At 37.6% G+C, this 17,091-nt stretch overlaps 1 protein-coding gene across 1 annotated transcript in view; it reads left to right on the top strand.

Moving 5' to 3' along the window:
• Window positions 1-17,091, top strand: part of MYBPC1 (myosin binding protein C1) — a gene marked incomplete at both ends in the record, with an annotated part of 98,097 nt that overhangs the window by 24,217 nt on the left and 56,789 nt on the right. Inside the window, 3 exons of the mRNA XM_081249467.1 lie at window positions 5,797-5,835; window positions 6,393-6,428; window positions 8,313-8,423. Coding sequence (XP_081105593.1) covers window positions 5,797-5,835; window positions 6,393-6,428; window positions 8,313-8,423 — 186 coding nt within the window. The remainder of the gene's footprint in view (window positions 1-5,796; window positions 5,836-6,392; window positions 6,429-8,312; window positions 8,424-17,091) is intronic.

Here is a 17,091-nt window from a genome sequence, read left to right as displayed (position 1 = left end):
GACAATGGTAATCTAGATAGATTTTCATTTCCATTTGCTGGGCAGGAGGATGAACATCCCATGCATACTCTTAGTCAATAAGGTTTGGAATGGGATGCCAGTGCTGTATATTGTAAGATCAGCTCACATAATGCTATTGAAAATGGTCACGGCTGGATAGAACATTTTCAGCACTTTAGTTAGTGCCCTATCTAATTAGTGGACATATATTCAATTAATAGCTCCAAGACTCTCACTTTTAAGAACATCGTTCATAGCCATGCAGCCTTAATATCTTTCCCAGTTGACTGAATCATTCTGTGACAGGCTGGAAATGTTCTGAAAAATTTTTTGTAGCCACAGAATTTTGTTTGGTTCTGATATCAATCTTACAAGTAGTGTTTGTGGTTAGATTTGCCAACTTTTCACATTTACTGAGAGTCTCTGGTAAACAGCTGATTTCTCAGGAAGGGGTTTATTATTTGTTTATTTGCTTGTTTGCCTCTGGACTTGTCCATCCAGGTATTCTGTTCTCTGATACTGCCCACTTTGTCTTGGAGTTGAAATGATAGAGATGACAATAAAGAAATGGGTTTAACCAAACAGCAACATGAGAATTTAGATATGCAAATCCCTTTCAGAGTGATCATACTGAGAGATAATGTCCTTGAAAAAATAATGCTGCTGTGGCTTAGAATTCTTCCAGAATAATCAGAGGTAGCAATTCAATGGAAAGCTAAGTATAGAGAATTTTCTATACCCTCACTGGAGCCAAAGGTCTGCCTTCTATTCTAATGTTCATTTATTCATCTCAAGTATTCACTGAGTGTTGGCTAAATGCCAGGGGCAGCTCTGGGTGCTGGGTCCTGCCCTCCTAGAGCCAACTTTAGGGAACTTTAGAGTGGAGAACAACCATCATCAGAGGACAGTGCATTTCAGCTTTGGAAGCAGACAATTGTTATGGAGGGCCATGGGTGGAGAATAATGTGGGTGCTCAAGTGGGATCATACCTTTTTTTTGATCAACCAACACCATATGTGTTAACATAGGATAATGAGACTGAGTCTCTTCTTTGCCTTAACAATTAGCCCTGTGGGATGTTTCAAAACTGGTCCTACTAGTGGTTCCATGTGTACTAGCGGCATTAGAATCAGAGAATACTTTGAAGATCAGTGCTCATTTTAATGCCTAAATTCTGATATATAAATTTTGATTTTTATTTTATTTTTTACTTATTTTTAAAGATGACTTTTTTTAAATTAATTAATTTTTTATTTTTGGCCGCATTGTGTCTTTGTTGCTGCGTGTGGGCTTTCTCTAGTTGCAGCAAGCGGGGGCTTCTCTTGTTGTGGAGCACGGGCTCTAGGCACGCAGGCTCAGTAGTTGTGGCTTGGCGGGCTCTAGAGTGCAGGCTCTGTAGTTGTGGTGTGTGGGCTTAGTTGCTCCATGGCATGTGGATCTTCCGGGACCAGCGCTCGAACCCGTGTCCCCTGCATTGGCAGGCGGATTCTTCACCACTGTGCCACGAGGGAAGCCCCAATTTTTGATTTTTAATTTTGTAACTTATCAGTTTATAGTCAGTGTAGTTTTTGGTAAGCCCAATTGGGATAGTTACTGCCTCTTTTTATTTTCCTTCCAGAAAAATTACTGCCCTTGGTAATTGTTGCAATGGAAGTAAAAACTTACTTTCTTTTCCCAGGCATCATCACTAACATTGCCACAAACTATCATGAATGAACCCTGTGTGTATTAACGATCTCATAATTTTTTTTTTTTTTTTTGGCGGTACGCGGGCCTCTCACTGTTGTGGCCTCTCCGGTTGCGGAGCACAGGCTCCGGACACGCAGGCTCAATGGCCATGGCTCACGGGCCTAGCCGCTCCGCAGCATTTGGGATTTTCCCGGACCAGGGCTTGAACACACGTCCCCTGCATTGGCAGGCGGACTCTCAACCACTGCGCCACCAGGGATGCCCATGATCTCATAATTTGAGATGAAGATTCTTTTGGCATGAATGTGGTTGTCAGATGAGGAAGTGAATCAGCAGAAGTTCCAGCGAATTTCTCCTACATGCTATGATTTTTTTTAATTAAAAGAATGATTAAGTTTTTTCTTCATTTAGGTCCCTTTACATCTGCAATATCTTTATCTTGGTGCTTCTTACTAGCATGCTAAAATATTTTTCTGCCATTTTACCTTTAGGTATCAGACAATCAACCATCTACTAAAATGTCTCTGCTTTACCTGTGTATTCCAACTACATGATTTCTTTGTAATGAACTTGGTTAAAAATTAGTATCACTGTACTTCACGATTTTAAAACACAACGATTATAAAATACAACATTGATTTAATAGATTTGAGGGAGAAAAAAACTCATTAAATAAACGTATTTATGGTAAGATGAATCCTGATTTCAGAAGCACCAAAGCATGGAGACATGTGTCTTCTCATTCAGAAAATTTGATAAATTAATCAAATGCCTCACATCATGATGAATTAATGTTAGCTGTTTTTGTTATTGCCTTCCATATGCGGTTGTTTTTGTTGCTGTTATTATTTTGGTAACATATGCCAATATTTACTACAACTGATTACTCTGCTTGAGGAATTCATAAATTTGTCTACATCAAACAAGGTATTGTATCAGTATTTAACTGAGGTTTGTTTATAGTACATTTTAATTTTATATGCTTTTATTCTAAAATCTCAACAATTGTCCCAAGTACGTATACTTTAAAAATTGATTTAAAAAGGCAATTTAAGTCAACCATAGGTAGAAGTTATTTTATGCCCAAGAGAGCTTGGAGAATTATAGGAATGTACACGTTCCACTGTCTCTGGCGTTCTCTCCCTCACATTCCAGATTTCCTTCTGTGGACCCCCTGATAAATTCCAGGCTTGTAATATGAGACCAAGTTCTTTCCCTACTTTCCAGGTGTTCTTCATTGGGAACTTCTGTGTTGAAAGAATCATTTTTATGGTTTTATAAGTGCTATTTTCCCATGACGTAAAGACACATTTTGGTAAATTTCCCTTCTACACAGCTAGGGAAGATAGGTCTGTCGCTTTCAGTCCGTGTTGTCATGTAGGCCATATTCTAAAGAGCCAAAAATAGATGTTTAAGTTTTCATCATCACTGTAGTCACTTTCAAATAGAAAACAAGAAAATATGACATTTTATTTTTTGCTTGAAAATGTTCTTTGTATGATGCCATGCCTTTCATATATGTGATGTTGGATCAGGCATAACCCAGAAGATTTGGATATTCAGTTTCCCTCCTAGCAGTAGAACCTGTTTTTCTATGGTAAATAAGAACAGTTAAACCTTTCATTCTTAACCAACTCAACCAAATTCAACCAGGCAACTTTTCAAGTATTTTGGGTCAGAATCCCAACATCTTAGCTATATTTCCCAATCTAAGGGGATGCCAGGACCAAAACTACTTTTATTTATTTATTTATTTAAATATCAACATTTTGTTTTATTTCTATCTATTTTTAAAATTTGTATTTATTTATTTATTTTGGGCGTACTGTGCGGCTTGCAGGATCTGGACCAGGGATTGAACCCAGGCCACTGCAGTGAAAGCCCAGAATCCTAACCACTAGGCCACCAGGAAACTTCCCAAAACTACATTTAAAAGAAGGGGAACAATAAATGTTGCCCCTCGTCAAGTGTATTTTTCTAGCACTTCAGTAAATTTGAAAATGCCTGTACAATGACTCAAATATTGCCCACTGAGAAGTAATTACTGTTTGGAAATAATGTTGGATCATCTAGAGTATCTTTTATGATACTTTGAAGCACTGCTTTCATATGTGTTGTCTTAATAGTCTAAAATAGTTGTGTATGTCCCCCACATAGTCTTAACATTTAGTGGACTTTGAAACTACTCACCCATCAAATTTTTGCTTAAAAAATGGCTTCTCTTTTCATTTTAGTTTTATGAATGTGTGTGAACACTCTTTTCCCAATCATTTTGCATTCTAAACAATTAACTCAAGGGTTTATTAGGCACTGTGCACAAAGCAAACAAACAACCACCAAACCTGTATAAAATGAAGTGTTCATCTGACTAAAAATGGTTCTAGTTTCTAGTTTATATATAACAAAGGAAGCTCCTTTCTAGGATGTGGTTGAGTTTTAAAGCTTCATTTTCAAGAATTTTTACAGGACTTTAGATCAAGATTCTTTACATATTTTAGTAAATAAAAGCCTTCAAATAGGTGTTAAGAATAAAATACAACATACTGAGTTAAATGTATGGCAAATAAAATAGAAAAATTGCAAGGTATTTTATTTTTGGTTATGTAAAATTTTAATTGTTTAGCAGTCTTCTGAAATACAGAATTCCCCTAAGAGCTCAGAAATACCTATACTTCCCCAAATGCAAGATGTTGTGGAAAGTTAATGGACATTCCAGGAGAAAAGGATTCAAATGTGAACTAAGTTTGGGAAATGTTAATAGTGTATCATTTCTTATCTCCATCCCTAGTGCCAACACACATGAGCACACTGATGGCTTTGAGACATCCTTCGGTAAAAGCACACAATACAATAAAACACAAGCATTTAACTTTATTTAGCCTAGCGTTCTGAAAGCTTCTTTGACCACAGAAAGCTTCCTCTGAAGAATCCCGAATCCCACAGTATCCAGTGAATCACCTCTTGGGTTCTGAAGATAAGACATTAAGGTTTTCTATATATTACATTAGTTATTTTGTTAAAAAGTAACAAAACATATCTCTGGTTGACAGTTTAAGAAATTTCAGAGTAGTAAATAATATATGTTGTAAATATACTAATAGGTTATACGTGTACTCTTTTACCTCTTGTCAGAAATTTTTAAAGCACTTTTTAATTAACAGTCATGTGCATTTGTTTTCTGTATCCTATTTTATATAGTCATTTAAGTTCACGTTTTGAAACCCATAATTATTCTAATATTTTAAATACAAAGATTATTATTATTTACACTAACACTAGTGTTCATGCTTTGGGAGGGAAGAGACAGAGGTTCAGATAACACCAAATACCTATTTAAGCATCTAAAATGTAAGACACTTGGAAATTTAGACATTTTAGAAAAGGGAATATTCAGTGTCTTTGCACAAACACTACAATACGTATTTTGAATTTTACAAATGGGTAAATATTTTACACATATATAAAATATTTGTAAATATTTTACAAATTGGTAAATGTTTTTCAAATTATATTGGCCAACACCAATATAATCTTGGGAAAAAACAGATAAAGTCCATAATAATAATTGGTGAACTTAGTAAGTATGACAAACTGATATATACTAGTTAATGTTGACTTTTGTTACCTAAATATAGAAGCGGAATTAATTATGAGGTTTTCTGGGGGTATTGAGTTTTCAAATTACATAAAAACATATGCTTTTATGTCTGTGTCCAAATGAATGTGGTATATGAATTATGCTGTCAGTGACTTTGACTACAAAATAAGAACTCGAAAACCACCTCCATTGTTGATGTCATCAGGGTTAGATTTGTAGCATTAATTTTTTTCCTAGCTTACAATTATATAAAACGTTTGCATAGAGTACCATTTTTAAAGCTACTTTCATTGGGATTACCCAACTCTCTCACCCTTTTAATTGTTTATTTTTCTCTTTTGCCTTAAACACTGAAGTCTAATCTTTCAGGTGGAAAGTCTTCTAAGGCTTAGTCATCAGTTAAGTGCTTTGTGTAGTTTCTCTTCTTCTTTTGCAGATTTCTCTTTTCTCAGGATACTCGGGATGAAGTTCTTTTCTCCTTAACTTTTTATTCCTCTTTCTTATTTCAGATGAAGAGGAAGCCTCCCCGCCTAGTGCCCTGCCTCCAGGTTAGGATGATTCCAACCCCTTTCCCCACTTTGTAATTTATTACTAATTCACAGTGAAGATAATGAACCGACAGAGCACCTTGATGAGACAACGCTCGGAGCAGGGGACTCAGATCTTGCCAGTGCCGAAGAGGGAAAATGTTGGCTTTAATGGCAATTTTTTTTTAACATGAGAAACTTTTTAAAAAGAGGCTTTCTTTGTGTCTTTATTCCTGTCCTGCCCCTAGGTTCTTTGTGAAATAAATAAAAGTAGTAACTCTTGGGTATAACTTTTGGGGGCAAAAATGTCTTTCATTTCCAGCTATATACTCTTTTCCCCTGTTCTTTAGATATTTGGATTTTTAAAAATTTTATTATCGTTTTTTAAATAAAACACATACTTTTTATAGATATTTTCAAAATTAAAGCCCTACTGATTTTCCATCCAAGCCAACTTCTAGCTTTTTTTCTCCCCATCATGAAAAGAGACAGGATTTGGGGGATCCCAGAAGGTTGAAGTCAGCACTCCATTTTCTCCCCCTACCCCGTGTATCATCCAAATCACGCTTTCCTTTCAGGTTCGGGTAGCCGGGCCCTGCAAAGAAAAGATTCAGGTGAGCACATGCCAGAAGCAAGGCGTCCCGACCCCATCCTAATATAGTAATCACTAATGACCTCATTTCTTGAAGCTGTATTTGATTCTAATCTTGGTTTTATTCAGTTTGTAGCTTTTATAGCCATCTCTTATTACATTCCTCTGACTAGAAAACTAATGCATTGAGAAACAATTTTGCATGATACACACACACACATAAATTCAGGAATCTAGCCACGTATACCACAGGTTCATTTGTTTCATTATCACTATCATTTTTAACATTTGTCAAATGCAAAGAGATGAAGAGACTTTTTTTTTTTTTTTTTTTTTTTTTGTGGTACGCGGGCCTCTCCCTGCTGTGGCCTCTCCCGTTGTGGAGCACAGGCTCTGGACGCGCAGGCTCAGTGGCCATGGCTCACGGGCCCAGCCGCTCTGCGGCATAGGGATCCTCCCGGACCGGGGCACGAATCCGTATCCCCTGCATCGGCAGGCGGACTCCCAACCACTGCACCACCAGGGAGGCCCGAAGAGACTTTTAAAATCGCCATTCCTGGGATGTATCGACATTAGATAATAATTCATATTTTTATGGAAATTTACATACAGTTGAAAGAACACCTCCAAATTCTGCATGGAGCCACAGTTCTGGATGGTTATTTATTTATTCGTTCATTTATTCATTCAACAAATTTGTTTGAGGGCCTACTATTATCCTGCTATGGGAGTCTTATGGGCCAGGCATTTTTGCAGACACATATAGAAATGAACAAAACAAAAAAAATCCTTGTTCCAAACATTAATGGCCACTATTTGCTATTACTATGAATATTACAATTACACACAACATAAAATTTTAACATCAATTTGGGTATTTTTAAAAATTGTGTAATCATGTGACTACATTGCCTAACTTCATTGTGAAAATGATGGCCTATGAATAGAAATACTAAACATGATGGATACATGGGAACTAAAATAACTAAATCTACATTTCCTCCTTTTCAAGGAACATTAACAAGTTGAGAGTTGGCAACCCACATGTTTTTTTTCCAGTTATTAAGTGGCTAAAATGGAACTTCTCTTCATTCAGTCCTCAGAGACAGGGGAACTTTCTACCGTTCTCTCTCCTACCCTCGTCATTGGAGTTGACTGCTGATTAATACCTTCTAAGCACCTGGAGTGCAAACTAGCAAATGCAAAATAAACTTCATTTCCAGCTTGTCTGTCTTCATGGGAAAGCCTCAAAGAGTTTATTTTTCTTTCTGTTTTTCTAGTTTTTTCCTTCCCTTTCAAGACGCTCCTAGAATTCTTGAAATCTGTGCCTGCAGGTCGTGATCTATTACTTGTCAAACTATGGCCACATCTATACAATCCTAATAGAATTATCTAGTCATACAACAGCGAGGCATCTAGAAATTCAAGGCCAGGCTTGTTTGTCTGACCTTTCCCACTTGAGCTGCAAACTGATCCATCCCTTTAGTCTTTTCCAACTCAGATGTTGTATAGACCTGGCCTTATAGCCAGTCACCTGGAAAAACAATGAGAGTACTGCTTTCATAGCCTGCCCAACATTATTTATCAGGGGACAGGCAGGATGGGGAAACAAAGGAAGCTTGGCTGCCAGGAAAGAGTAACAATCTTCCTGAAAAGTTTTGCTATTTCTAGGAATTAGAAAATGTTCCTCGATCCCATCGTGGAAGAGATATCCCTGTAAGAATGGGAATCTGTCACTCTCTACTGATGGCTGTTGGGGAGGTGGATAGAAAGAAAGATGTTATATTTATCCAGGTTAATTAGACAAAGAGAAGCTTCAGTGTTGACAAGAACAACAAATCCAGGTAAGTCTGTCCAAGAAGAACCTGGCCCTGAAATGATCCTTTTCCTCCTTTCTGCTCATTAGAGTGGTCTGTTGGCGAATCACCATCAGGGGAGGAGCAGGATAAGCAGAATGCCAACAGTCAGCTGTCCACCCTGCTCGTGGAAAAGCCTCAAGGTGGAACAGTGAAAGTTGGTGAGTGCCAAGCATTAAATCCTGTTTTTTTTTTCAAATAAAGATGAAATTCACATAAAATTAACCATTTCAAAGTGAATAATCAGTAGCTATTAGTACACTCAGTGTTGTGCAACCAAGTTCCCAAATATGTTCATCACCCCAGAAAGAAACCTTGTATCCCATGGAGAGTTATCCCTCATTCCCCCTCCAACCGCTGGCAACCTGTCTCTAAGAATTTCCCTATTCTGGATATTTAATATAAATGGAATCACAGTAATATATGACCTTTTATGTCTGGCTTCTTTCACTTAGCATAATGTTTTCATGGCCTATCCAAGTTGTGGCATGAATCTGTACTTCATTCCTTTTTATGGCTGAAAAATATTCTATTGTATTATGTACTAAACCCTGCTTTTTATAACCTGAAAAAGTGAGTGACAGCTTTCATTTCAGTAACCCGTACACATAGTAGTTGAGTGGCTGGACCCTGGAGCCAGGGTAGGTTCAAATCAGTTTCCTCATCTGTAAAATGGGAATAATACTACTTGTGAAGTACTTTGAACAGTACCTGGTATATCTTAAAGCTCAGAACCAGTGTTTGCTGCCATTTCAACACACCTCATTCCATAAGATGATTATAAATCTGCAGACATGCTGGATCGTGACATTTAGTATCTCAGAGAAAGCTGGTCAGACAGATGGCTCAACTTTGGATATATTCATTCAAAACATACCGATTACACACCTCCTGTTTTAGACACTGTGCTGAACACTGAGTAAAATATGCGATCACTCAGAATTTACAGTATTAATGGGAGGAGCAAAGAAGAAGAAATTTAAAAAAACAGATCATCGCAAAAGCCATCACAAGTGCCAGGAAGGAAATAAACAAGGTGGTAAGCCAGAGAATGACCAGGGGGTCCAGGAATTTTAACTAAATGAATTTTTATAAGGAATATATTGTAATCAGAACTAGTCTTTGTCACCAAATATGCAAATGAATACACAGCTGACTACAGTCTGAAAATTACATCTTTCAGGTCTAGAATGTAGAAGCACACTGCATGTGAATCAAACTTTTTGCTCCCCTCATGTTTCTGCAAGACACCAAAATGCTAGGATGGCCACTGGGCTAGAATTTTTTTTTTTTTTTTTTTGCTGTACATGGGCCTCTCACTGTTGTGGCCTCTCCCGTTGGGGAGCACAGGCTCCGGATGCACAGGCTCAGTGGCCATGGCTCACGGGTGGGCCCGGCCGCTCCACGGCATGTGGGATCTTCCCGGACGGGGGCACGAACCTGTGTTCCCCTGCATCCGCAGGTGGACTCTCAACCACTGTGCCACCAGGGAAGCCCCAACTGGGCTAGAATTTTGATGTCCTTTGAGTCTAATGAGTCAATACAACCAGGAGTGTTGAAAAAATAAACTCAAAAAGATGGCGGAGTAGAAGGACGTGCTCTCACTCCCTCTTGTGAGAACACCAGAATCACAACTAGCTACTGGACAGTCATTGACAGGAAGACACTGGAACTCACCAAAAAAGATACCCCACATCCAAAGACAAAGGAGAAGCCACAATGAGATGGTAGGAGGGGTACAATCACAGTAAAATCAAATCCCATAACTGCTGGGTGGGTGACTCACAGACTGGAGAACACTTATACCACAGAAGTCCACCCAGTGGGTTGAAGGTTCTGAGCCCCATGTCAGGCTTCCCAACCTGGGGGTCCGGCAATGGGAGGAAGAATTCCTAGAGAATCAGATTTTGAAGGCTAGTGGGAATTGATTGCAGGACTTTGACAGGACTGGGGGAAACAGAGACTCCACTCTTGAAGGGCACACACAAAGTAGTGTGCGCATCGGAACCCAGGGGAAGGAGCAGTGACCCCAGGGGAGACTGAACCAGACCTACCAGCTAGTGTTGGAGGGTCTCCTGCAGAGGCGTGGAGGTGGCTGTGGCTCACCGTGGGGACAAGGACACTGACAGCAGACGTTCTTGGAAGTACTGCTTGACGTGAGCCCTCCCAGAGTCTGTTATTAGCCCCACCAAAGAGCCCAGGTAGACTCCAGTGTTGGGTTGCCTCAGGCCAAACAACCAACAAGGAGGGAACCAGGCCCCACCCATCAACAGTCAAGTGGATTAAAGTTTTACTGAGCTCTGCCCACCAGAGCAACAGCTCCACCCACCACCAGTCCCTCCCATCAAGCCTCTTAGATAGCCTCATCCACCAGAGGGCAGAGAGCAGAAGCAAGAAGAACTATAATCCTAAAGCCTGTGGAACAAAAACCACATTCACAGTAAGATAGACAAGATGAAAAGGCAGAGGGCTATGTACCAGATGAAGGAACAAGATAATACCCCAGAAAAACAACTAAATGAAATGGAGATAGGCAACCTTTCAGAAAAAGAATTCAGAAATGATAGTGAAGATGATCGAGGACCTCGGAAAAACAATGGAGGCAAAGATCGAGAAGATGCAAGAAAGTTTAACAAAGACCTAGAAGAATTAAAGAACAAACAAACAGAGATGACCAATACAATAACTGAAATGAACACTACACTAGAAGGAATCAATAGCAGAATAACTGGGGCAGAACAGAGAAGTGACCTGGAAGACAGAATGGTGGAATTCACTGCTGTGGAACAGAATAAAGAAAAAAGAATGAAAAGGAATGAAGACAGCGTAAGAGACCTCTGGGACAACATTAAATGCAACAACATTCACATTATAGGGGTTCCAAAAGGAGAAGAGAGAGAGAAAGGACCCAAGAAAATATTTGAAGAGATTATAGTCAAAAAATTCCCTAATATGGGAAAGGAAATAGCCACCCAAGTCCAGGAAGCGCAGCAAGTCCCATACAGGATAAACACAAGGAGAAACACACTGAGACACATAGTAATCAAATTGGCAAACATTAAAGACAAAGAAAAATTATTGAAAACAGCAAGGGAAAAATGACAAATAATATACAAGGGAACTCCCATAATGTTAAGAGCTGATTTCTCAGCAGAAACTCTACAGGCCAGAAGGGAGTGTCATGTTATACTTAAAGTGATAAAAAGGAAGAACCTACAACCAAGATTACTCTACCTGGCAAGGATCTCATTCATATTCGATGGAGAAATCAAAAGCTTTACAGAAAAGCAAAGGATAAGAGAATTCAGCACCAGCAAACCAGCTCTGCAACAAATGCCAAAGGAACTTCTCTAAGTGGGAAACACAAGAGAAGAAAAGGATCTACAACGACAAACCGAAAACAATTAAGAAAATGGTCATAGGAACATACATATCAATAATTATCTTGAACGTGAATGGATTAAATGCTCCAACCAAAAGACACAGGCTTGCTGAATGGATACCAAAACAAAACCCATATACTGTCTACAAGAGATCCACTTCAGACCTAGGGACACATACAGAGTGAAAGTAAGGGGATGGAAAAACATACTCCATGAAAATGGAAATCAAAAGAAAGCTGGAGCAGCAAAACTCATAACAGATAAAATAGACTTTAAAATAAAGAATGTTACAAGAGACAAGGAAGGATACTACATAATGATCAAGGGATCAATCCAAGAAGAAGATATAACAAGTATAAATATGTATGTACACAACATAAGGGGGCCTCAATACATAAGACAACTGCTAACAGCTATAAAAGGGGAAATCGACAGTAACACAGTAATAGTGGGGGACTTTAACACCTCACTTACACCAATGGACAGATCATCCAAAATGAAAATAAATAAGGAAACAAAAGCTTTAAATGACAACAACAGACCAGATAGATTTAATTGATATTTATAGGGCATTCCATCCAAAAACAGAAGATTACAGTTTTTTCTCAATGGCACATGGAACATTCTCCAGGATAGATCACATCTTGTGTCACACATCAAGACTCAGTAAATTTAAGAAAATTGAAATCATATGAAGTATCTTTTCTGACCACAACGCTATGAGATTAGAAATGAATTACAGGGAAAAAAACGTAAAAAACACAAATACATGGAGGCTAAACAATACGTTACTAAATAACCACGAGATCACTGAAGAAATCAAAGAGGAAATCAAAAAATACCTAGAGAGAAATGTCAATGAAAACACGACAATCCAAAGCCTATGGGATGCAGCAAAAGCAGTTCTAAGAGGGAAGTTTATAGCTATACAAGCCTACCTTAAGAAACAAGAAAAATCTCAAGTAAACAATCTAACCTTACACCTACAGGAACTAGAGAAAGAAGAACAAACAAAACCCAAAGGTAGCAGAAGGAAAGAAATCATAAACATGAGAGCAGAAATAAATGAAATAGAAACAAAACAATAGCAAAGATCAATAAAACTAAAAGCTGGTTCTTTGAGAAGATAAACAAAATTGATAAACCATTAGCCAGACTCATCAAGAAAAAGAGGGAGAGGATTCAAATGAATAAAATTAGAAATGAAAAAGGAGAAATTATAACAGACACCACAGAAATACAAAGCATCCTAAGAGACTACTACAAGCAACTCTATGCCAATGAAATGGACAACCTGGAAGAAATGGACAAATCTTAGAAAGGTATAACCTTCCAAGACTGAACCTGGAAGAAACAGAAAATATGAACAGATGAATCACAAGTAGTGAAATTGAGACTGTGATTAAAAATCTTCCAACAAACAAAAGTCCAGGACCAGATGGCTTCACAGGTGAATTGTATGAAACATTTGGAGAAGAGCTAACACCCCCCATCCTTCTCAAAAAATTGCAGAGGAAGGAACACTCCCAAACTCATTCTATGAGGCCACCATCACCCTGATACCAAAACCAGCCAAAGATACCAGAAAAAAAGAAAATTACAGACCAGTATGACTGATGAATATAGATGGAAAAATCCTCAACAAAATACTAGCAAACAGAATCCAACAACACATTAAACGGATCATACACCATGATCAAGTGGGATTTATCCCAGGAATGCAAGGATTCTTCAATATATGCAAATCAATCAATGTGATACACCGTATTAACAAATTGAAGAATAAAAACCATATGATCATCTCAATAGATGCAGAAAAAGCTTTTGACAAAATTCAACACCCATTTATGATAAAAACTCTCCAGAAAGTGGGCATAGAGGGAACCTACCTCAACATAATAAAGGCCATATATGACAAACCCACAGCAAACATCATTCTCAATGGTGAAAAACTGAAAGCATTTCCTCTAAGATCAGGAATGAGACAAGGATGTCCACTCTCACCACTATTATTCAACATAGTTTTGAAAGTCCTAGCCACAGCAATCAGAGAAGAAAAAGAAATAAAAGGAATACAAATTGGAAAAGAAGAAGTAAAACTGTCACTGCTTGCATATGACATGATACTGTACATAAAGAATTCTAAAAATGCAACCAGAAAAGTAATAGAGCTAAAGAATGAATTTGGTAAAGTTGCAGGATACAAAATTAATGCACAGAAATCTCTTGCATTCCTATACACTAATGATGAAAAATCTGAAAGAGAAATTATGGAAACATTTCCATTTACCATTGCAACAAAAAGAATAAAATACCTAAGTATAAACCTACATAGGGAAACAAAAGATCTGTATGCAGAAAACTATAAGACACTGATGAAAGAAATTAAAGATGATACCAACAGATGGAGAGATATACCATGTTTTTGGATTGGAAGAATCAATATTGTGAAAATGACTATACTACCCAAAGCAATTTACAGATTCAATGTAATCCCTATCAAATTACCAATGACACTTTTTACAGAACTAGAACATATCATCTCAAAATTTGTATGGAGACACAGAAAACCCCAAATAGCCAAAGCAGTCTTGAGGAAAAAAAACGGAGCTGGAGGAATCAGACTCCCTGACTTCAGACTATACTACAAAGCTACAGTAATCAAGACAATATGGTACTGGCACAAAAACAGAAAACAGATCAATGGAACAAGATAGAAAGCCTACAGATAAACCCAGTCACCTATGATCAACTAATCTATGACAAAGGAGGCAAAGATATACAAAGGAGGCAAAGATATGCAATGGAGAAAAGAGAGTCTCTTCAATAAGTGGTGCTGGGAAAACTGGACAGCTACATGTAAAAGAATGAAATTAGAACATTCCCTAACACCATACACAAAAATAAATTCGAAATGGATTCATGATCTAAATGTAAGACCGGACACTATAAAACTCTTAGAGGAAAACATAGGAAGAACACTCTTTGACATAAATCACAGCAAGATCCTTTTTGATCCACCTCCTAGAGTAATGGAAATAAAACCAAAAATAAACAAATGGGACCTAATGAAACTTCAAAGCTTTTGCACAGCAAAGGAAACCATAAACATGATGTAAAGACAACCCTCAGAATGGGAGAAAATATTTGCAAACGAATCAACAGACAAAGGATTAATCTCCAAAATCCATAAACAGCTCATGCAGCTCAATATTAAAGAAACAGCCCAATCCAAAAATGGGCAGAAGACCTAAATAGACATTTCTCCAGAGAAGACATACAGATAGCCAAGAACCACATGAAAAGCTGCTCATCATCACTAATTATTAGAGAAATGCAAAGCAAAACACAATGAGGTATCACCTCACACCAGTTAGAACGGACATCATCCGAAAATCTACAAACAACAAATGCTGGAGTGGGTGTGGAGAAAAGGGTACCCTCTTGTACTGTTGGTGGGAATGTAAATTGATACAGCCACTATGGAGAACAGTATGGAGGTTCCTTAAAAAAATAAAAATAGAATTACCGTATGATCCAGCAATCCCACTCCTGGACATATACCCAGAGAAAACCATAATTCAAAAAGATACATGCACCCCAGTGTTCATTGACACACTATTTATAATAGCCAGGTCATGGAAGCAACCTAAATGCCCATTGACAGACGAATGGCTAAAGAAGATGTGGTACATATATACAATGGAATATTACTCAGCCATAAAAAGCAACGAAATTGAGTCATTTGTTGAGACGTGGATGGATCTAGAGACTGTCATACAGAGTGAAGTAAGTCAGAAGGAGAAAATCAAATATCGTATATCAACGCATGTATGTGGAACCTAGAAAAATGGTAGAGATGAACCGGTTTGCAGGGCAGAAGTTGAGACACAGATGTAGAGAACAAACGTATGGACACCAAGGGGGGAAAACTGCGGTGGGGTGGGGATGGTGGCATACTGAATTGAGCGACTGGGATTGACATGTATACACTGATGTGTATAAAATTGATGACTAATTAGAATCTGCAGTATAAGCAAACAAAAAAACAACTAATACTGAACTTTCTTTGGGTTATTTGTATGGAAATATGTTAATATAAATGTTTCAGACATTACATGAAATTTCTAAAAATCTTATATGTTCTGGTATAATGTTATAAGCCATAATTCTAGTCATTTCTTTAAAATGTGTATCTCAGAAATAACTAAAAAAAAAAAAAGACAGGAGTGTTTACGTCAGAAAGATCAGTTTCATTTAGTCATATTCTTATGATTCCAGACTTGTCATTATCTTGCCTAATAACAAGAATGCAAAAAATCTATGTGTGTATATATATATTATATATATAATATATATACATACATATATATGTATACATATATATGTATATTGTGTGTGTGTTTTCCAATTGTTTTGTTTCATTTTTTTCATATTTATTCATACCTTGAAGATACTGTGGATTTGGTTCCAGACCACCAGAATAAAGCAAATATCATACTAAAAGGAGTCCCAAGAATTTTTTGGTCTCCTAGTGCATACAAAAGTTATGCTTACACTACACTATAGTCTATTAAGTATGCAATAGTGTTGTGTCTAACAAATAATGTATATACCTTAATTAAAGTTACTTTATTGGTAAAAAATTCTGTGATCTGAGGCCTTCAGTGAGTTGTCATCTTTTTGTAATAGTAACATCAAAGATCACTGATCACAGATCACCATAACAAATACAATAATAATGAAAAAGTTTGAAATATTGCAATAATCACGAAAATGTGACACAGAAACATGAAGTGAGCAAATACTCTTGGAAAAAATGACACCAATAGACTTGCCTGATGCAGGCAAGTCTATTGCCTTCATTTGTAGGCAAATGAAGTGACCGACAAGGGATTAATCTCCAAAATATATAAAGAGCCCATGCAGCTCAATATTTAAAAAACAAACAACCCAATCAAAAAAATGGGCAGAAGACCCAAATAGACATTTCTCCAAAGAAGACATACAGATGGGCAAGAGGCACATGAAAATCTGCTCAACATCACCTCACACCGGTTAGAAGGGGGATCATCAGAAAATCTACAAACATGCTGGAGAGGGTGTGGAGAAAGGGGAAACCTCTTGCACTGTTGGTGGGAATGTAAATTGATACAGCTACTATGGAGAACAGTATGGAGGTTTCTCAGAAAACTAAAAATAGAATTAGCATATGACCCAGCAATCCCACTACTGGGCATATACCCAGAGAAAACCATAATTCAAAAAGACACATGCACCCCAATGTTCATTGTAGCACTATTTACAGCAGCGAGATCATGGAAGCAACCTAAGTGCCCATCGAGAGACGAATGGATAAAGAAGGTGTGGTACATATATACGAATATTACTCAGCCATAAAAAGGGATGAAATTGGGTCATTTGTAGAGAGGTGGATGGGCATAGA

This window comes from Mesoplodon bidens (assembly GCF_964165515.1).
Source record: "Mesoplodon bidens genome assembly, chromosome: 11".
Classification (NCBI taxonomy): Eukaryota; Metazoa; Chordata; class Mammalia; order Artiodactyla; family Ziphiidae; genus Mesoplodon; species Mesoplodon bidens.
The sequence above is the reverse complement of the archived record's forward strand: the minus strand, read 5'-3'. Positions and strand labels throughout refer to the sequence as shown.